Source organism: Neltuma alba, unplaced genomic scaffold (genome assembly GCF_004799145.2).
Source record: "Neltuma alba isolate B1F8T4 unplaced genomic scaffold, ASM479914v2 tig00006103_pilon, whole genome shotgun sequence".
Taxonomy (NCBI): domain Eukaryota; kingdom Viridiplantae; phylum Streptophyta; class Magnoliopsida; order Fabales; family Fabaceae; genus Neltuma; species Neltuma alba.
The window spans coordinates 288,705-312,350 of NW_021634350.1; the positions used below are offsets into that span (position 1 = coordinate 288,705).

Consider the following 23,646-nt stretch of genomic DNA (forward strand, 5'->3'; position numbering starts at 1 on the left):
GATCCCGTTTGACTTTTTATTTGGTCCTAATTATAAGACCCCAATCCATTTTGTCTCTCATATTTATGCATTTTTTTCCAAGATAGTCCTTCTAATAATGATAGTTCTAACCAATACACTTAATTAGTAAGGATATTTTAGGAATGACAACACTTATTTATTACAAATAACTAACTTAACTTACTTCCTTAATCTCATCAAATAAGTCAACTGGGTCTTATAATTAGGACCGGAGGTAGTATTTAGGACCGGAGTAAGTATTAGCTTAATATCCTTATTTTGCTCTCTCTTCAACAACATAATAACCACCTTTGTAAATACTCTTCCGATCCTAAATGCAGGAGCTAGTTAAGGAGCTGATTTTAATTCTAAATATAAGATTTTTGATCCATTTAATATCTCATATTTATCATTTTTCCAAACTAATTTTTCTTATTCATAAACTGATATATTATCTAATATATAATGTTACAATTGAAGAGGCATTTTAAGGAGATCATGTCGCACATTTGTTAAAGTTAAATAATTTGTCCAAATTAATTAAATACTCTTCTGGTCTTATTTATAAGCTACTTCTAACATATTTCACACAAATCAAGAAAAATCTTAAACTTCATTAACTCTGATCTCATTTAAAACTCAATAAATTTCTAACTTTATCATTATTTAATATATATTATACTTCATGTAAATAAAGTCAATACACTAATAAATAAAAGGTAAAATTATACATATACATACAAAAAATTTCTCTCAATATCCTATAAATAGGATCAAAAAATATATTCTCTTTCTGTCCTATAAATAGGACTAGAAGAGTAGTTTTTATATTAAGAATTGGATGAATATATCAATAATATACCTAAATTACAACGGTGAGAGTTGATTTAGTTGATAAGAATTGCTAGATGCCACCACAACATATTTACTTTATAACGACAGTAGTTTTAAAATATTTTTATCTATGAAAACATTTTTCAATTGCATATTTCTCAGCATTACGTATTGTGCAAGGCAATAGTTTTTGGGTCTATTTTTTGCTACAGTTTTGAAACGTTGTTTTTCTATAATAACATGCAACAAGAATTGTTGCGTGTGTATAAACATAAAATAATATAAGCAAAATTTAACACTTCTTTGGGGAATTGCTATCTAGTTCTAAGGAAGATATTTAATTACTTTAAAGTCTATTAAAAACTGAGGAGTACAAAATAATAAGTTTTAGAGTAAAAAATGACAACCGGTTCATGCTGCCTAATTATATATCATTGAAACTTTTTAGTAATTAAATTATTTCTTTGAGACCTCATGATAATTCTCCCTACTTCTTTGCCGGTATCTTCATCTTGAATAGCGTACATGACACCACTATCATATAATAATGCAGTGTCATAATATTACTTCCTTTAGTCATTTTTATAAATTACAAATGACTGCATGATAATTAATTATTATTGGTAAGAGGTCATGTGAGTCATAAAAGTTGTTTTAGACACGAGCAATAGGATCAAAGCTAATCAATGAGATTTAAAAATTATAATATAATTAATTATTATCGTTAAGAATGGTGATTAATTGTGATTTAAAGCCTTCCCATATATAGGACTTAAGTTGTAAGGACGTGCGTGTTTGAGGTCATCACCTACGAACCTACGGACAGGAAAGCACGGAAACACCCAACAAATAAGATTGAATAATATTAAAGAATTAAATATATGAAATTATAAGAGCATATGAACAATATCAGATGAGAAAAAATAATAAACAAGACCGACCAGAACAACGATGCAGAGAAGAGAATGTAGAAGAAGAAATATGAACATGCACACATGTGGGACCTGTTTAAATAATTACGTATAAATTGTATATATTGGTTACATCACACAGAGAGTATGGCCTGAACTAGAAAACGCCTTTCCAGTGCCAATCACTAGAGATCAAGGAGCGTCTAAATATTTTTAAATATTTCATCTTCCTTCATAATTGCATTATGAGTATATTTATAAATTAATCAAACTTGATACTTTCTCATATTCTAATATAAATTTTCAAACTAATTTATAAAACTTATAAATTAGTACTCTTCCAGTCTTTAATATAAGAAGTAATTGTTGAGTTAATTTTGGTTTTAAATATAAGATTTATTAATTTTTCTCAAAGTATACCTATGGATACTCTCTTAATCATAATCAAGTAGAAGAAGGAGAGAGAATATTAAGAAAAATAATTATGATATTTTAGAAAAAACATGTCATATTTCTTATAATTAACTAACTTATCCAACTTTTTTAATTCAATCAAATTGGTTAAATAAGTTTTATATTAAAGATCAGAAGAGCAGTATACAATTTAATAGTATACAAGATTATTTTATTTCGCCAAAAAAAAGATTATTTTATATGTAATCATATTATTTTTTATAACTAACTAATTTATTTGATTTTTATACTCTACTCCAATTAATTAAGCAGATTTGATGTCAGGAACAAGAGAGAATATTTAATATTATTTTCATCACATATTTTAGATTTTTTTTTGGAAAAAATGCCTAGCTAAAGCACAGAGAAATGAAAGAGGCCGAGAGAGATGGCTTTTCCTTGAATATGTGAACCATTGGATTAGCGAATTAGCACCCTTGTTTTCCTTTTGAAAAAATAAAAAATTGTAAAAAAAAATAAATTAGGGGGAAAATAATTTGCCGAAAAGTCGGCAGTCCCGACATAACAAGATGACAAGAACGCCCCCAGTCACCGATTATACTGCAAAACGGTTCTGCCCTCGGTCATGCGTCCGAGGAAGATTTTTCAGTTTGGGTGAAAAATTATTAATAATCCATTATATTAAAAAATTGAAAAATAAAAGTCTGCCAACCGACAAATAATAGGAGGGTATGAATTTATAATCTTTATTTTGCCAGTAGTAGGAGGCTATAATTATTAAACAATTACTTTCTCCGGTCCTAATTATATATAAACGAGATTTTATTATTACAATTTGCGATAGTAATTTTTTTTGAAAAAATATTAGTGTTTTTAAATAATAGTATTAAAAAAATTACTATTTCCGCAATTAGTTGGTCATTCATTTCTCACATCTTATGTATGAAATAAATTTAGTTAAAAAATGAATCATAAAAATCTAATAATAATATCCTTAAAATATGATTTATGCAAGTCTAGTAAAAATATTCTCAAAATATCATTTATAAAATATAATAATAATATTTGGGGACCGTCATTATTTTTGTTGTTGTGCGGCGTGAGATTTCTTCAGCCTTTGAAAGCTGCCATAGATACTGACATGTCTGGTTCCTTATATAATGCTCTAATCACTATACATTCATTCGAGTTTCACTTTTTTGTTTCCTGTTGTTTCTGATTAATTAGTCCTCTAATTTTACGTGCATATTTCAACTTATTATGTATTTACTTCTAACATAATTTCACTTTTATAAATTTAAAATAACCGAAAAAATTAAAATTACATATTGTAAAACGGAAAATAATGTATATATTTAATTTTGTTGAAATTGTGATTTCTTATTTTCTCTTATATTTTTTTTAAGGACATTACCCTTACAGTTTTTGTCTTTGTCTTATTTTTATTATTTTTTGTAAGTTCTATATATACTTTTAATTTTTAACTAATAGTTTAATCACTTTAATTTAAAAATTAATGAATTATTTTTTTTTTGAAATTTCAGTTTCATTAATCTATTGTAAGCCATGCAAAAATTAGAAATTTTCATGAATTAATTTCTTACTTTTGAAATTTACAAACTAATAGGCCATTAAAAATTAACATGAAAAAGAAAGGAATGGTCTCCTTAGTTAGTATTAAGTAAGATATTAATCATAATTTTTAAAATTGTCCCTATTTAATATTTGATCCAATTTTCTCCTTTGGTTTGTGCAGATACGACTTATAGTTTTAAATACAATTAATTTTAAAAATTAATCTAGAGAAGTATCCATATCAATAATATGCATTGTCTTAAAGATTATAGCACTAATAAGTGACAATAAATCACTACTTACTAACTGATAAAATATTTGACGGACTTTTTTTTCGTTTTCTTTTATTTAACTTTTTTCTCTAAAGAAAATAGGAACACCGAACAAAATACAAATTATTGAGCTAAATAAATAAATACTACTCCAGAGACTTACGCTTCTCCATATTCACGTCGTTATTGACCGAACCATTCCCAGCTGATGCGGACACGTGTCAGGACCCAATCACCACCCCGTGCCCCGGTAATTTCACACCACGTGCCATCCATCCATTGGTTAGTCTCTCCCATGACCGATTACATCGATCCGAGGCGACCGCATTCCAGGGGCACATTTGTAATTCTAAAGAGAAACTCCGCTACAAAAATGGAAGCCTGGGGCGCTGAACAAAGAATTCACTCAATTCAGAGCCCAGCCAAAAGAATTCTCATAACCGCTCCTGCTTAAGAATATTGTAGTTATTGTGTAATATTAGCTATTAGTAGCGATAAACAGCTCTGAAAAAGTTATCATCTTTGTCGTTTCCCTCAGGGAATGCGGAAAGATGAGAGGTCCTGCGTTGAGGAACACTGACATAAGCTTCACCGCCACCGAGTGCCGTATCGGCGGCCGGAATTGCCACCGGAAACACGTCGAAGACGGGTGAATCTGACGCAGATCTCCGTTTTCTTGTAAATATACCCATTTCAGATTTTACCTTTTTGTTGTTCCCCCTTTGTCGTGGATTTTTCTTTTTCTGTTTGTAAAAATGGCTGAACAAGGCAAAGACTGTCACTCGGCTCTGCTCCATGGAAAGTACGAGCTGGGTCGGCTTCTGGGTCACGGAACATTCGCGAAGGTGTATCATGCTCGGAACTTACAGACGGGGAAGAGCGTGGCGATGAAGGTCGTGTCGAAAGAGAAGGTGATAAAAGTGGGAATGATGGAACAGATCAAGAGAGAAATCTCAGTGATGAAAATGGTGAAGCATCCCAACATTGTCGAGCTTTACGAAGTCATGGCCAGCAAATCCAAGATTTACATCGCCATGGAGCTCGTTCGAGGTGGCGAGCTCTTCAATAAAATCGCTCGAGGTCGGTTGAAAGAAGACGTGGCCAGAGTCTATTTCCAGCAATTGATCTCCGCCGTCGATTTCTGCCATAGCCGCGGCGTCTACCACCGCGACCTCAAGCCGGAGAATCTGCTCCTCGACGAGCATGGAAATCTCAAAGTCACAGATTTTGGTCTCAGCACTTTCTCCGAGCACTTACGGCAGGATGGTTTGTTGCATACTACCTGTGGTACCCCGGCGTATGTGTCTCCGGAGATAATCAGTAAAAAAGGCTACGACGGCGCCAAGTCGGATATTTGGTCTTGCGGGGTCATCTTATACGTCCTTCTCGCCGGATTCTTACCCTTTCAGGGCGACAATTTGGTTTCCATGTACAAAAAGATTTACAGAGGCGACTTCAAATGCCCGCCGTGGTTTTCATCGGAAGCTCGACGACTCATTACGAAACTCCTCGACCCGAACCCCAACACTCGAATTACGATTTCAAAAATCATGGACTCATCGTTCTTCAAGAAATCGATTCCGAAGAGCTTGAGGACAAAAAAAGGGAAGGAAATCGAACTGGAATGCGAGGATAATTTCGAGAAATGGAAGCAGAATCAGCCTGCAACAATGAACGCGTTCCATTTGATATCCCTATCGGAAGGGTTCGACTTGTCGCCACTTTTCTCTGATAAGAGAGAAGAGAAAGAGGAGATGAGGTTCGCGACGGCCAGGCCGGCGAGCAGCGTGATATCACGGCTAGAGGAGGTGGCGAGGGCAGAGAGATTCAACGTGAAGAAGGGCGACAACATGGTGAGGCTGCAGAGACAGGAGTGTGGACGAAAAGGGAGGCTGGCAATCGCGGCGGAGATATACGCCTTGACAGCGTCGCTGGCGGTGGTGGAGGTGAAGAAGGATAACGGCGATACCTTGGAGTACAACCAGTTCTGCAGCAAGGAGCTCCGACCCGCACTGAAAGACATTGCGTGGACATCACCGTCCGATAGCCCGACCCAAATAAACTCATAGTAGAATTGTCGTTTTAGGAGTCAGTGATCGTCGTTTTAGCGAAGGTAATTATTGTGATCTTCTGATTTAAAAGAAGCCCAAGAAGCAATTAGCGGGGATTAAATGTTTAAATATTTTCTGTTTTGGTTAATTATTTCTCTTATTTAATTATAGCCCTTTGTGTTGTGTGATTTCATTCCGAAAGGGCATGTGGGGAATCCCCATGAAAATTGGAAAGAAAGAAACAAAAATGAATCAACGACTTTTGCTGTGTTGATGATTCATCAATTAATATTTGGCTTTTGCCACTGAATCCTCGTTTAGTTTCTTAATTAGTGCTTTTTTTGCCAGAATTAGTGTTTAATTCTCTCTGCAAAGCTTCCTCTTAATAACAAAGAAAAACTTGATTAGATTAAGATCTAAAATTAAAATATTATACCCTCCCTTTCATCTAAAAAGAAAAAGACGCATAATGGGTTGTTGGTAGCTGGACAACTTTTCTTGCTTATGGTGAGGAAAATCAAATTAATGACGGCGTAACTAGTTTGTTTCATTATATATTTGTCCTTTTCCATCTTTTATATATCTTCTTTAATTTAAAAAAAAGACAGCGCTCCAGATCAAAAAAAGAAATCCCAAAACAGAGAAATTGGAGGTGAGTGCGAAATCTGGAATGCTTGAGATAAGCTGTGTGTGGATAGGCTTGAGAGATAAAAGAAATAAAAAAGCATACAAACAGAAACAAAAGCCACCCATAAACAAACATACAAAATACGTATGGATATTAGGTTAGAGCTTATCCTATCCTCAATCCGGTTTTTATTTATTTAAATTTGCTCCTCATAAAGTTTCCATAAAATTAAAATGGGAGGTAATAAGTAACTTTATTTTAATTGTTGGGTGGGGAGAGTGGTAGTTTGGTCATTATTGCATTCCTGTTATTTACACCCCCCCCCCCCAACAGCCCCTTTTTACATGGAAAACTTTGCCATAAATATGAAAAAAATTTAAAGCTCAAGCAATATGTGTGCGAGTGTGTGTTCTTTTTTGGTGATTTGGTTGATAATTTAGCAAATTATAAGTTAGATTAACTAATAATCCATAATTACATCATTCTAACGGTTTGCCAAGTACCTGAGCGACGCTATGAATGCTCTAATAAGAAGAAATGCCAAACCCCATATCACAAAAACTAAGTATGAGGCATGCTTATAAATATATTATCAGATTAGGGAAAGAGATTACTAACCCTAACTTTATAGTAATATATCGTACGTCATAATACCAGAAGACCTGCTTCAGTCGATTTGGACCCCAAAGAGTCTAAAACCTTTCCTCTCAACATTGCTCGGTGGGTCAGCATCCACCACTTGCTTTCCAAGCCTCTTCTCAACATCAGAGCACAGTTCAGGTTTCGTCAACTCAACATGGTGATAAGAAGCACTTTCAAATACTGAGGAGAACATTTCAGGTTGATTCAACCAAAAATTGTGATCAGCAACTTCAATCACTGAGCCGCTGCTACTACCAGAAGAGTCTTCACCTCTCACAGGGTCAATCATGAAGAACTTGTTCACTATTTTTCCTTCCCCTTGGACTTCACACAAGTAAAAGGCAACAACTTCATTAACCTTCAACTGCTTGTCCTTCACAAACCTGCTCCAACCCCTTGTGAACACATAACTCTGGCTGCTCTTCCAATAGCAGTACCGGAACTTCCAAGACCTCATCATTCTGTCAAAGAAATCTACCTGCACATCGGCAAGCTCACTGGATTTTGCATCTTCTTCCATTTTTCTAGAGATATCAGAGAAACATGTGGTGGCGTATTTCTTGGGGATTACAATTCTATTCAACCTACCCACATCGCTTGGTGTCAGCATCTTTCGGAAAAGTAGCTTACATGAGAAGCAACCTCTTTTCTGCATTGCAAAATGGTTGAGACCACAAGTACCTGATTCAGTGTTTCCACAATTATCCCCATCAAGTCCTCGGAATCTTGGTTGGCATGAACCACCTCTTATCATCTCAGGTGCAGCTTCTCGGAAGTATTGGTTCTGGAAGTTTGGCTCCTTAACAATGACATTAGTCTGAGGAAAATTCTGGTGAGAATCACCACAGCAAAGTTGGATAGTCACACTGTCATAAGCCATCTCTGGTTTCTTTTCAGACGTGAAGGTCCCAAGCCAAATCTGATGGCCATTAGCATATACCTGAGAACCCCAGCTCCCAATCTGCGGAGGCATAATGCCCTTGAATTTATTATCGGATTCCTTGCTGCAATGTCCTAAATGTTTGTTTGGATAGGCGGGATAACAATTGCCGTTTGAATCCAAACCTTCTGTGCTCACATTGTCCACACCACTTGATTCCTTGCTTGATATGTTCTCTTCCATCCCAATTCTGCTGCAAAACCATTCAAGTGAAATTTTTTTCATTTTGTAAATTTGATTGTATATTCATGTGAGTGTATGCATCCTGAACTTTTCAGCAATATATTCATATTGGAATCCCGCATGACGTGTACAAAATTTATTAGCATCCTCAATCTATTTCAAAGGGCAATCATAGACACTTTGATACCAAGACAAGACAGCTTAACTTCTCAGTTGTGTGAAGTGCTATATAGAAGGCTTCAGAGTATGTAACTTTGAACCGAAAGGTGAATGTAAATAACTGAATAGAAATTAATTTTAAGAAGAAAAAGAAAACCTAGCCGCATTCAGATGGCTAGAAAGGGACAGGGAGCACATATCCAATAATCTGTCAGATCTAGTCCTAGCAGAAAACTAAATGCGTCAAACATACCAAGGTCAAAGCTTATAAAGCCAGTTTCTGGCTGACTATTTGTCAATCTGAAATTATAATATTGGTAATCTGATAGTAGAGAAATCCAGAAGATCCTTGCTTGATAACCACAAGCAAGTCATGCAAAAAAAAAAAAAAATGGAAAAAAGAACAGAATACTTTCCAAGCCCCTAATGCAACTGGGGGGGGGGGGGATGGGGCACTATATAGTCCTGTGATAATGGCAGGGAAAGTCATGTTACACTATTGATATTCTGACAAGTTCAAAATATCAAGCATTCAAGAAAATCACCAAGCAATAAGAAACCATATGTGAAAATGGATAACTGTGAAGCATATTGAACACCCAACTTCAGATCATTACCAAAGACAGAATTCATAACAAAGGAAAGAAAAATGAATCAGACTGCCTTACAATTAAAATGGATATTTTGCAACTTGCTAAGTCTGGGTAAAATATCAGATAACTAAGAGGGCGACTCAAGGGACAACCAAATAGAAGTACCAATTTCAGCAACTCTTTACTAACTTATTTCTTGAGAACATCCAAGAAAAAGCTGGGAGATAAAGAAGTTAAAGAGTCAGTCATTTAGCTTAAGCAGCAAATTCCATGTATATTAGATTGAGATTAAAACCCAGCAAAAGCTAATGCAGAATTTAACTATGACCTATATTTTCAAACTACATGTCAACTTGAATGATGTAATCAGATCAACCTGGTGTCATTTCATCATGCTCCCTTGAAAAAAAAAAAATTGGAGCACACAGCTGATAAAGTTGATTGTATTCCTAAGATACCATAAATGAGTGAAGAACGCAAACAATAGCTAAATTTCAAGCCCGTAGTTAACTGCTGTCAAGTTACGGCTTTGTGATGGTTATTATTCAAATTTTTAGACCGAGAAAGAAGCCAGTTTAGTTAAAGATGTGACAACAGCTCACCACACTGACATGACTAATTGGTACTTAGCTTCTTGGTTTGGTTTTTACGCCTTTGGTAAGGACGCACAAACGGTAATGATTAGTATGACATGTCTTAATTAAGGGCTTATTTCAACCAGTTTAGCTTTGAAACCATATATTCTTTACTGCTTTGTGATGTGAGTCTTCTCTTAACATTGAACTTTTAAAATGAATGGTTCTTCGCATAACATGAGATCAAACTGCGCAGTTAAATGTTGAGAGTTCTTTACATTGAATGTTTTGTTTCTCGTTCAGTTAAACCCAAGGGAGGGCAGAAGTACCATTATATATTAGACCCAAAGGGCGATAGCTCGCCATGATATTTTACTTGTTATACCAATCATTCCAATAATAACAATGAGATTATTTTTAAACAAATATCCTACAGAAGGCTAAAGCAACTAGACTCAAACCAGTAAGAGTTACCTCTATAACTCGTTTATGCAAAGAAAACCGAAGGATAGGCTTCCACTAATCCAAAAAACAAATTCCATGCATTCATTATGAACTTGCTTCCACACAGAAGATCTAAATCAAGCTTTGTTATTTCTGCCTTTCAATCCTAAAATGCGATCTTAAAGAAGCACAGTCTGAGTCCATATGTTCCAAGTAAAGTAGGAAGTAAAAAACAGCGCATTAACAGTCCCCCATTAACCATTAATTTTCTATATTAACTGAAGTTGATCATAGATGGGTCCCCATGTTTTAGTGGAAACGAAACTCAGAATATCTCATATGTAAAATTCACAAACGGTGCAGCATCACCACAGCATATATTTTTATTGTAAAAACTTCCACTATCACCTCATTAATTGCTAATTATCTCATTGTAACTTGTTTCATGGGACCCACTTACTCAGTCTTCTTTCTTCTTTATAACAAAGAAATCAGATGTTCTTTATACAAATTTATTTTTATATGCTCTTCTTTCATAAATAAAGGTAGTCTTAAGTTATCATATGAACATAAGAAAAGGGATCAAAAAGTTAAAAAGAATGCTTTAAGCCAACCATTTCTGATGGGAAAAGGAGAGAAAATAATAAAGGAACAAGAAGAGGAGACACTGGTGCATAGGCAAAGAAGAGATAAAAACACCCTAAGAAGTGAAGAGTTAATAGACATAAAAATTTGAAGAGAAAAAGTAAAGCCAGACGCACCAAATTAATAAGCACAGCAACATATTTACTGTATCATCAAAGGGGGTTTGGATCAATTTTTCACATTTCTATATATGCTAAATAAATGTAATTTGGCAGCTATTTTACTTGTTAGAAAGACATCTTATGTTGGATACCTATGAATGAAAAATTTAAAAAGGATAGAGGAGTTTACATTTATCATAAATCGATAAATAAAAAATAAACAGTAACATTATCTCGACAATAGGCCACAACCATCACTATCATGTCTCCAGACCGACATACACAGTACAAGGCGGCTTGTGCAATCAAAATCCATGCCCTAACACCACAACAAACCGTTCAATGACATTATCCTTTTTACTGTCATGAGAGGAAGCTACCCACTATGATCCCACTACCTGTAATAATTAGTCACACAATGAGATAGAAATGGAATCCCTCACCATATTTCCAATTTCTCAACAGGCAAATGGAAAGACTTGCGTGGACAATGATGCTTACAAATACACAACTCATTTTAATGCTGAAAAAAATACTTAAAAACACCTAATCTACTAAACCTTTAAGTAAACATGGATAATATTCCTGATCTTCCAGATTAATTTAAAGATGATGTATAATCAGCAGATCGCTACATACATTTTATACTAACGATCACCTTTTGACATTATTTAAGTACATTAGTTTCAGTTTGCAATCATGACGTTCTTCCACTGAATTATATTGCAGCACACACTGGTGTTACATAGCTAAACAATTTCCATGGTTCTTCAGGCACCAAAGTCAGTGTGCTTTGTATTCTTACCCTGTGTCACAAATCTACATTAGATTTATAAGAACCTTTTTGAATTTTATGTGATGATTTCTGGGTCATATAAAATTTGTGGAATTTATGAGGGATTTTCCCTAGCTACCGTGCTTTCGTCCCAAAAGACCTGTTCAAGTCTTGGAGTCCCTTTCAGGGTTTACTCCGGCCCTATGACAAGGTACTGCTGGGGCCATTGAAGGCTAACGCAGTGTTAACATGGCATAGGATGAATTGGGGACTTTTAATATATAGGTGGTAATTCCATGTGCTTATTTTAGGATAACACTACCATTAATAATCAAATATAAATCAATCCAAATAAAAATTGTAATATTGGTCAAGTGCTTCACATCTGTGAAAAAAAAAACACACACACACACACTAACACTAACACTAGGGGAACCTATTTGATTCATGCGCGTCATGTTCGTGCAAGATATATAGTATAGGTACTTGTTTTTTCATTTTTATTATGACATTTGGAAGTTACCATAGAAATTTTATAAGTAGTACATTATAGAACTAGGGAAGCTACATATGAGATCACTAATAATTTTTGGACGATATTTCGTAGCACCCAAAATTTTGGGAACAATGTTGTAAGTAATCACCACAAATTATCAAATACAGGAAAGTAACACAAATAAGTACATGCATGTCTTAAAATTTTTATAAGATACATAGCAAGGTTATAGGTATATGACATTCTTGTGTTTGTTTTCGCATTTGAAAATTATTGCCATAAATTTGTATTTGGTGTTTTGCAAAAATTATGAAAAATTAAAAAATTTGAGGATAGAATATCCTTGCATATAATAATATCACATACCACTCAAAATGGTCAGATTAAATGTCTCAAAGTTTCTGTGTGCGGCCTACCAACATGGATGTTGGCCTGCCAATTTTAAGATGGTGTTACACCAAAAATTCTTAGTATTTTCAAAAAAGAAAGAAAAGAAAAACACCAATCATCATTTGGGTCACAAGATCGATATTTTTGGGAAGTATATTTAATCAGATAAGTTATCAAATTCAGTATTAGTTAATGAAAAGTTATTCCCAAAAAGAATAATACACAGACGCATACATGTGAAGGCAAAGGGACAACTCTTGGAACGGGGAGAATTTGGCTTTTGTTTGGACTGTATCATTAAAAAGCTCAAAGTTATATTCTTTGTTCTAAAAATATAAACCATGGACTGATATCAGTAAAAGAGTATAAATTATGGGACCTCTGGAGCCTCTATTGAAATCCCAATGGCATCAAAAACTGCATGAAAAGCAAGTACGGAACCAGAAGTATCATTACAACACCGATTAAAACGCTAAATTAACAACAAAATCCTTAAAAGTGAACTGATTTAGTATAATAAATCAAGTTATCAAACAGATGATTAAAACAAAAATAAAAATATATAAAAGTGCTATTTATGAGAAACTTTACCTGAGCAATTATACTGCAGGAAGTGGGTGAGGCAAGTTTCTGCTTCCTAACGCAAAACAGGTTCAGTGATAAAAATATATAAAGAGAGGTCCAATTACTTGCTGTAATCAGACGAAGAAATTAAGGCGGAGAGAGAGCGGAATATTTGCTCTCAATGTAAGAATTTAAAGGAAAATTTTTGAAGAAAATCTCTTCGAATCTGTTTACTGAAAATGATCTAACCTGTAAAAGGAAGATCGCATCTGTGAATCCTTCAATTAAGGCAGTTAATAAATGCATTCCACCCCAGAAAGGGAAAGAACAAAATCTTCCCATATTTAGCTGCTTGATCCACGTTCCCAAGACTTTCCTTTTTCCTCCAAACTCTACGGAAATCAGAAATCCCACTGTTCTACGAGAAAAATCATTAAATCTGCATTATCCAAGCTTCGATTTTTTTCCCTGTTGTCTTATGTTCTTCATACAAATTTCCCCTCTTTCGCTCCTTTCTCGAAGTTTTCGAATATAAGGAGAGAAGGAGATCACAATAAGGCCAGGAAGATTCAAGCTTTTCAGATGGGCAAAACAAGGTTCTTTTAACTGTTTGCATGGTGAGTAAGAGGAAATGAAAATAAGGGTTTGATGAAAAACTCAGCTTTCCGTTAAAATATGAACAGTCAGCGAGCGTACCTTCAAGAATTTCTTTCGGGTCTTCTGTTTCTACTTCCCGGAAGGAGAGAGTACCATCAAAAGTCACGCAAAACAATATAAAAAAAATGACAAAAAAATTTAGCACCTTCAGGTATTAATTAATTTATAGGGAGACAAGGGAAAAAAGATTAATTACATAAAAAGATAAGGATCAGATCATAAACAGATACAGAGAAAGAGAAGTCTGCACACGCTCGCTCTTACCTCCAGGAACTCAAACTTTGAAAAAGAGAGAGAGAGAGAGAGAGACAGCACGTAGTCCAGTGCTAATTATCGCTTCTTCTTTGGTCTCTCAGAAATCAGATCGGATTAGACACTAGGACTAGTAGGTTATAGGAGATCGAGATAAAGGAATTTAAGCGGGTGGGGATTGGATTTACGAGGGGCCTAGCTAGACCTGCTATAGAGATGTCATTTCAAGCGCTATATTATATTATTATCATTCACGGTGCTTTCTCTGTAACGTTCCTAACTGAAAGGAGGCTCGGAGAAAGATAGATGAGCACAAGGAAGCAATCTGGTTGAGAGAGAGTCAAAGGTGATGGCTCTAGTACCAGAAGATGGAAGTGGATCTCTCTCCAGGAGAGCCCCAGAAGTGAAAAGGAAGACATGAAAAAGGATGGTTTTCTGGGAGAAGAAGGAACACACGAGAAGGAAAAACGAGAATATGACAGAAAGAAAAGTGAGCACCCAACTGCAAGTGTATGAACTCATACAATTTCCAGCAGAGTGCTCACTCTCTTCTGTCATTAATCTCTCTCTGTGTTCGCGTGCCTCTTCTGATCCACCACCCACAAATGGTTCTCATTTTCATACTCTCGCTCTGATCAAAGTCAGATCCAGCTTTCTTCAGCACTTATATTCACATTCACTACACAGTACTCTCATATCTATCCCCCCCTCTCTCTCTCTCACACACACACAGATTTTATTGTTTTTTATTTCTCTGAGGCATAACTACAAACACCTTTCATTCTTCTATTTGTTTTTGCCTTCATACACGCACACTACAGCTATATATAGGCAAGAGGGGACCGTGTTATTCTGCAGCCACCCTAAAGAGTAGTTTATCACATGGAGGAGGAGGAAGAAGAAGCAGGGATGATTATTAGGTCATGGGGTGAGTGAAAATGGGGCTGCTTTAAACAGTAACGTGGTAAGGTTCGCGAGAAGAGAGCAAGGACAGAGAGGACAAAATAGTACGCCAACAGATACTGTGAGAGAAGACGGCCACGGGCGGAGGAAAAATGAATAATTATTTTTTTAATTAAAAAAGGTAGAGGAACGAAGATTAGTAGCAATAATAATTATACTGATTTGTAAGTGCGACTGTCAGGGATCTGGATTCGGTGCGCAGGGCAGATCCTAGCGCCGGACCTGTGGAGACACGTGGCACACTGAAGATAGTTATGGATAACACCAACGGTCGTACATTTTTTCAGTAAAGCTGCCAGCCTTCCAAATTAAAGCATTTTTAGGAAACAAGAAGCAAAAAACACCAATAAGGAAATCTGGTTTAAAGTAATTTTTGAAAATTTTTATTGGTAAAAAGACCCCGGCGTGCGTCAGTTTTAATAGGCGTACCACTCCGTCAATTCTGCATAACTTATCGTACAAAAATCTTTAAAACAAAAAATCCCTTACATACAGTTAAAAATATAATAAATAACAAGTATGATTAGCCAGTCTTTTTATATAATTTTTTATACGATTTTGGACAAAATTAATCTTTTATCAAAAATATATATATTTAAAAAAGAGTTGTACCCATTAACAATTAATTGCACTCGCTTAAATTTAAACAGTCTTTCGCGACACTTCAGGTTTACTTCTTTTGTTAGGTCTCGACTTCTTCGCTACCAACTATTTAATAAGATTTTTAAACAGATATTTTTAACCAATCTTTTTATAAATAAACACGCACTTTGTCAAAAGAATTTACCCGGTTCCTGGCAGGCAAAAATTTACACAGGGGGTTTCATGGTGTTTTTTTTTTATATTTGTATCAATTAGATTGTGAAATTGGAAAAAAAAAAGACTGTTAAAATTGAAAAATTGCATACAAAGACCTGTTTAAAAAATTATTGTCAAAACTCATTGTTGTCAAAACACATACTAATATGTCTATGTTTGTAGTTTTTTTTATTTTAACGGTCTTTTTTTATGATTTTCCCTATGAAATTATACTGATGCGCTTCGTTTTATTAGATGGCTAATGTATCTGAACCCTTGACTTTAAGTGGGGACCTGATGGGGACTTGCGTCTCGTCGCATAGGATCCCGATTCGAGGGGCAGATATGATTGGTGGAAATTAAATAGGAGGCGTTCGATTGGCTCAAGTAGCAGGGCGGGGATGGGTGGCTTTGGAAGGGAGCATTATTCACAGAAATTTTTCCGTACAGAAAATTCACTTTCTTTACAGTAATATTAAATTGCTCTATGCTTATGTCAAATTTTTTTATTTATTATATTAAAATTTTTAATTATATATATTTATTTTATTTTTAAATTATTAGCATTTAATTTGTGTGTTTTATTTTACTATTAATACATTTTGATCCTTCTGAAAAAAATTAATATTTAGTAGCATTGAATAAAAATAAGATAGATGGTGATATATAATTGAAAATTTTGGCCTAATAAATATAAAAATTAATATTTATCAATTTTTTTAGTAAAACCAACTCATAAAAATTGACAATAAATTTACAAAATAACTTGAAGTTGAGAACCGAATTAAATATATATTGAAAAAATCATGAAATATGAAAAATTACAAATAAGGATTCGTTCACAAAATTGTTGTAAGAACCTATATCATTATTGTCAAAACTCATAGTAACGTTGTCCACCTATTTGTAACTTTTCAAGTTTTACAGTTTTTTTGTGATTTTTTCATATATATTTTTCAACAAATATATAATGATACTCCCTCCGTTCCTTATTATAAGAGACATTTGATGCTTATGGCATGTTCCTATATATAAGAGACACTTACAAGTTGTCTCTACTTTTTTGTGTTGATTTACTATTTTACCCATATTTATTATCTCCAACTCACACTCTCCCTCCCTCCCACTTCTTTTTCTTTTAATAATTTAATTGTTCTCCCTCATGCTCTCTCTCCTTATTAATGAGGGCATTTTTGAAAAAAAAATAATACTTTTTGCACATTAATTGTTCTTAACTAATTTTAACTGTTTTTTTGATCAAAGTACTTCGGTTATTTGTCTCTTATAATAAGAAACGGAGGGAGTATTTAAATAACAAAATTTAAAAGTGAACATTTCATCCTCATCTTGAATTGATATGAAGGTTTGGGGAAAGAGAGCAGGCAGCGTGGGGCCGGCAAGAAGAAGAGGAGACGACGGGCATAATGTTGGTGGGGGGCCCACATTTGTCCTTTGGAGCACCAAAACTCAAGCAAAATTTACTCCTGATATGTACCAATATTATTAAATATGGATAAAAGCATTTATTTGTATTTTTAAAGTCAATCATTTCACTAATGATCTTTGACGCCCTGCCACGGGATGCAACCTGCTTTCCTAATTTTTCAAAAGATATAAATAAATGAATTACATAATTTAAAATTTTGCTAAAATTATTAAAAATAATAAATATATGAAAATATAATTTATTTTTCACAAGCACTTTATTTATAGAAAATGAATGCCTAAATGAGTAAGTGAATGGTAAATATAAAGAGATTCTTTCTTAATGTGGATATAAGGAAAATTTTAATAAATTCACCAAATAAAAAGTTGCTGTTTCTTGTAAATGTAAAATTTTGGGAAAACTGGGCAAAATTCATATTTAAAATTTAATTTGTGAGTGGCATGTAAAACTTAGAGTATGGGTAGTATCTATGTATAAAAAAACATAGAAGGTACCCTTCCATATTCCATCCCCCAATTAATTTTTTAATTAGGGATTTTTTTTCTTAATTTCTTCTAAATTCTTTTAATAAATTATATTATTTGGAAGTTATTAATTGCATGACTTTTCATTTGATATTCCATATGAAACGAACTTGCACTAATTTAGTGACAGAGGCCACTGTTCCCATAATAGGGGTCAACTGCCATGTTTTTGGGGTGGTGGGATCTAGGTTGAGAGGGATTATCGTACGAAAGTGTTGGGGAAATTGGTACACATGTTCATAAATGATTGAGAAACTTGACGTAATAATTAGTAAATATATTTTTAAAAAGACACATTAATTTATTATAAATAACTTAATTAATTAGTTTTATTAATATATTAAAATTAGTCAACTAGATACTATTTTTTTTCTTAATTATAAGACGTTATTTGTAGATTACAAACGGTATATTATAATTAGGACTGAAGGTAATATTATATCTCTTTAGTCCTCAATATAGAATCTAATTGGGAACCACTTTAATATATAAGATTTACCTCACATGCCAATTAATGTTTTCCAAATTAACACATTTGGTATTCTCTCAGTAACAATTAAAAAGAATAAGGAGGGAGTGAATTAAGAAACATATTTAGGATCTTTTAGAAAAAATTATCATACTAAATAACTTAACCAATATTTTTAATTTACTCAAAACAGTTAATTAGATTATATGTATTAATTACCACAGGGAGTAGAGCACATATATTGCTGATTATTGCAAACAAACCGTCAACCAAAAACAATAAGCCACCTGCGCAAGGGGAACCAAATAAAAAAAAAAACGGGGGAAGGATTAGGGTCTCTTTGGCTCAACGAGAAAAGAAGGGGAGAGAAGGGATTTTAATATTACTTTATTTGCATCTATAAAAGGAAGGGGAAGAGAGGAGTTTTAATATTATCTTGTTTGCTTCATAAAGGGAGAAGAGGAAAAAATATTTTAACATGGACAATTTTACCCTTATTTTATTTAAGATACGGGCATAATGGTTACAACATGACAATATATGAGCATAATGATCACAACATGACAAAATATTGTCATTTCCCTCCAAATCTTTCTAATTTTAGAGGGAAGGTTGAGGAGGAAAGGAAATTTTTTAAAAAATTTCCTCTCCCCTCCTAAAATCTGTGTTACCAAACAAGGAGAAATGATTAAAGTCCTTTCCCCTCCCTCCCCTCCCTTGCAAATCCCCTATACCAAACACACCCTTAATGTTATTAACATTTTGTTCATAAATTACTTTTAATATATTTTACTGAATTTAAGAAACATCTTAAATTTTATTAACCATATCTAAAATTTTAATAAGTTTACAAGTTTCCTCATATTATTAAATATACATTTTAAAAATTAAATAATACGTACCAACATTATATTTATTGAAGAGTAGAAAGAAAAGCCAGTGATAACATTGATGACTTTCTTTATAATTAAGATAAAAATGTTTTATTATTTCTCAGCCTTATAAATAGAGCCAGGTACTTTTTAATTACAGAGATATGGATAGAGCTAATACTATATAACGGATTATTATTTGTTTAAAGTAATCGAGGTAACAATTAAAGTATAAAGCACAATAATTTAACTGGGACTTGGGAGGGAGGGTGATTATTGATGTTTTGATATTCAACGGCCACTATGTGTGAGCTTTAGAGTTCAGTGCACGCACTTGACTTTTCCTAATTACAATAATTAATCTCTGGGTCACTACTTAATGCATGATTAGGGCATTATCTCCATAATTAGTAAAATAATTTACTTAGCCCTTGTGATTAACTTGGCAAAAGTCAAAGAAAAAGTCCATAGAAATTGAATCATAATAAATGCATTACTGCAAACGAAATATTTTTATATGATATTTTATAATTACTCAATAATATTTATCTTATTTTATTCTTTTGCGGAGATATGAGATTTATATTTTATTTTCCTTTTAAATTAAAAAGTATCTTTCAGAGACACATAGGTATTTATCAGCACTTTCCATATTAATTTTTTTGCCACTTCACCATATTAATGTTTAGTTTACAAACTTAATAGTAGTAGACACCCAATAAAATTTAACCATATAAAATAATAATCTAGTCTACTGTTATTTATTTTGATTAGTTTAGTAGTGCAGATAATTTTAAATTCTATATAAATCTTCAGTCTACAGGCCCATTTTCAGAGTTCATTATCGCATCGAGTAAATTGAAACAATTTTCCATAACAAAATTTTGAAACAATTAATGTACCTTACATCATATAAACTAATATTTATTGGCCTAAAATACACTGGTACTTGTGATATTTATATTTGTAGATCTTTTTTTTTTTTTTTTTTTGAGCTAGAATACAGGATGAGTAAAGGCAGGTATCCTTTTGAGCTAGCAAATACAAATATTCACAGAAAGCAATGATAATATGAGTTCTGTAAAATTATTGGATGATATAAGTGTTTAGTTGAAAATTAAATCATAATTTTGAAAGTGACTTTATGATTTACAAAATAAATATGTAAAAAATTTTTTGTCTTGGTTTATGTAAAAATACTTTTTAAAAGTACTCTTGATGTAAACCAAACATGCATTTATGTAAAATTAATTCTTAAAAGAGTTTAGAATAATTAATGAAATAGGGGAATTTTTTTTTAATAAAAACGTCCTTTTAGAAAATCCATTGCCCTGATACAATCAGGAACACAAATTTTGAGCGCACATAACTCTTTTTAAATTATATGCAAATATTTTAGGTATATATAAATATTTTTACTTTTCATATAATTAAAGATAAATTACACAGTCTTAGATAAATCGGGTAAAAATACTCTAATGATAAAATTTTATAAATAAAAAAGTATAATTCTGCAAATTTTATATATAATGTTACTCCGATCTATATTCTTCTTTACGATAATTTTTTTTAATGGGAGATTTTTCTTCAATTTTCTGATAGTTTTTATGATTTTGAAAGAGAATTAGTATTTGTATAAAATATAGGAAATAAATGGTCAAAAAAGCAAGCGAGGTGGAAGTGCATGGGAATGAGGAGGAGTTCAGACATTAAAGTGGCTGCTTTTGCTTATTGGTGATCCATTCCTCTCAGTCACATAGTCCCATCCACTCAATAATCAAACAGTGAATTGTTACGTTGAGGAATCCGCCTTTCCATCCTCTAAATCAAAAGTCAAATATAAAAAAACTGTTAAGTTTTTACTAAAATATAGGTATCTTTTTATTAGAAGTAATCATATTTAAGACACTGTCAGGCACTAACTATAAATACCTCTCCCAGTGAGATTCGAACCTTGATTTGTCATATTGTGAGGAACTAACCCATTCCACTAGACCCAACCCCTGGTAATAAAAAAACTATTAAGTTGTATCCCACAACATCATACACCCTTTCATGTTTGTATGCGTTGGCCCACATATACTTTTTATATGTTAATCTTTACATATTTTTTCCCTTATAAAAATTTATTTTTAATGATTTCACTTTATTTCTTAACTTTATAAAGCTTTTTTTTAAGTCTCTTAATCATAATGTTATAAAAGAAATACTAACGTTGAATTTCAAAATAATAATGATGGTTATAAAAATTACCCCTTAAAACTAGTAGTATCAGAATTAGATAACTAAAAATATATTTTTTTTAATCAAGAGATTAAGTAGAAGTATTTTATAAAGTTAGTCGATAAAAAATGTGCTTTTGAGTTTTGCCTATTAATTTTTTTTAGTTTTCTAAAAAAAACAAGCTATAAATAAATAAGTTTTATTTACTCAGACGAGTTTAATTACACCCTTAAATAAGGATATAATAAGAGGCTGAATGTTACAAAAATTTGATTGAAAAAGTTTATTATCAAACATGATAATATTGAAACTAAACCTAATAATACGTGATAATTATAAATGAAGAATCAAAGACATCGATGTGGAGGACCACTAATTAGGTTGGGACGTTGACATATTCATAAAATACACAGTGGCAGACATGTTTCATGACTTGTGGCTGCAGCTGCATCATCCTACCTAGTGCTGCTCCACTATGTATGGTTTCTTCTTTTCAAGTTTTATCGCATCAACCCTCTCTCTCATTCACTTAGGCATACATAGAGAGAGAGATATTTAAGAGAGGCTTAATTGGTTGATTTTCACGTATACCTATTTCTTTGGTCCTAAATATAATATTTTTTTTGTAGTGTATATAAGGGTCTTATATTTAAAATTAAGAATAGAAGCTTTAGAAAATATGAATAGGTGGGATTTATTTCGAAAAGAATTGTTATAAAACCCAAATAAAAAACATAATTATTAAAAAAATTTAATGATAATAAAACAGTAAATAATAACAAGTTTTATAATAGTAAATAATAATTATATACCTACCATTAGAACTTATTGGTAATAATTTTTTTTTTGTTGAGACTTCATTATAATTTCTCCTAATTTTGCCTAAACAAGCAAGGGTGAATTTATTAAAATGATACAGTAATAACTAATGGAAGTGTTAAGCAGTGGCAGGGCGTGTGCTGGGGAAAGTGTCGCCGTTGAGGGGCGGGGGTCACCTAGAGCAACCGGAGAAGCAAGCTCCGCTGGACAAGTGGGCGTGGAAGCTTCCATCTTTTCTCTCATTCAATTACCCAAATTAGCACCCTGTACTCTCTAGTACACTATATAGCATATATGTTGCATTTAATTAAAGATGTGCATGCTGGTTGAGTATCACAGGCGTTAGGTGGTTTTTCCTTCAGTCCCTGGTCTAAAAAAAAAAAAAAAGATGTGCACACACACTAACATGAATTGAGTTTATTCCCTGGTCAAAAAAAAAAAAAGAATTGAGTTTATTAAAAAAAAAAGAAATAATAAGGGGGAAGAAGAGGGAGGTCCTATGGCAGGGCCCTGGCACTTTTCATGCTTTGCCCCGCATTTTTCAGTAACCCTTGCTTAGGTTTTTTTTTAATTTCTATGTTGTCCATGGTTCGTGGCTTTAGTTTAGTTCTCCCAGCACACACTCTTAAACTTGATGTTCATAAGTTAGATTATTCACCTCCTCCCTCTCTCTCTCTCTCTCTCTATATATATATATATATCACTTTTTTTATTAACTAAAGAGGTAGTCGCTAAGATTAGAAAGTAAAATTTAACTTAGGTTTTTCTCATTCACATAGGAACTCAAATGTCACCAAGATATAAGGTCACTAGCTCTGAAAACATCTATTAAAGGAACTTGGAAGATCCCTTGATTGGTCAATTTTCACATTTTACCCTCCCACTTTCAATTGGAAAACAAAACAAAACTTCGTTTTAGTGTGTTTTTTAGTTTGGGGGGAGAGAGAGATTAGTGTGGATAATGGGCCGCAAATAGTCTATCCATTTAACACTACAGAATCTGAAATGTGGTAAGCCCATGTTATCTAATTAAAGCCTGTCCTTGTAGATAAAAGCTTGCGCCTAGTTCGATCTGCCACCTTTTTTTTTTTGGTATAAACTGAGAGTTTCTTAAGTAATTTTAGATTTAAAACTAATTTCTATTCTGATAGGAACGTTAAGGTTAAAAATCTCTCAACAATTACGTGTTTTGAGATTCAAGCTTATATTCTTTTCTTTATAGGATGAGATTACTTACCATCTCAACCAGCAGTTTGTTTGTATTTGATCTACCACATTATTCTCTTCTAATATATTTTTCTGATTTTAAATATAAGAGTTAAATAATTAATTTATACCTATATTGGTTATGTCTAGTGAAAGAAATTAGTCTTTCACAATATGGTGAACCTTATTAGGATTTGATGTTCACATTTAGTACAGTACCTCAG

At 33.0% G+C, this 23,646-nt stretch overlaps 2 protein-coding genes across 9 annotated transcripts; one reads left to right on the forward strand and one right to left on the reverse strand.

Moving 5' to 3' along the window:
* Positions 1-4,398: 4,398 nt before the first annotated feature.
* LOC114749639 (CBL-interacting serine/threonine-protein kinase 6) lies at positions 4,399-6,365 on the forward strand. The gene has a single exon (XM_028938172.1). The coding sequence runs from the start codon at positions 4,762-4,764 to the stop codon at positions 6,073-6,075; it is 1,314 nt and encodes a 437-aa protein (XP_028794005.1). The 5' UTR covers positions 4,399-4,761; the 3' UTR covers positions 6,076-6,365.
* Positions 6,366-7,117: 752 nt separating this feature from the next.
* Positions 7,118-15,100, reverse strand: LOC114749640 (AP2/ERF and B3 domain-containing transcription factor At1g50680-like). Of its 8 annotated transcripts, none has more exons than XM_028938178.1 (5): positions 14,114-15,100; positions 13,889-13,918; positions 13,442-13,798; positions 13,220-13,265; positions 7,118-8,460 (listed from the first exon to the last, which is right to left on the reverse strand). In XM_028938178.1, the coding sequence occupies exon 5, from the start codon at positions 8,448-8,450 to the stop codon at positions 7,353-7,355; it is 1,098 nt and encodes a 365-aa protein (XP_028794011.1). In that variant the 5' UTR covers positions 8,451-8,460; positions 13,220-13,265; positions 13,442-13,798; positions 13,889-13,918; positions 14,114-15,100; the 3' UTR covers positions 7,118-7,352. The 8 variants fall into 8 exon arrangements, with proteins under 8 accessions (XP_028794011.1, XP_028794014.1, XP_028794012.1 ...); XM_028938181.1 differs by having other exon boundaries at positions 13,442-13,605; positions 14,046-15,100; XM_028938179.1 differs by having other exon boundaries at positions 14,046-15,100.
* Between the last annotated feature and the right edge of the window lie 8,546 nt (positions 15,101-23,646).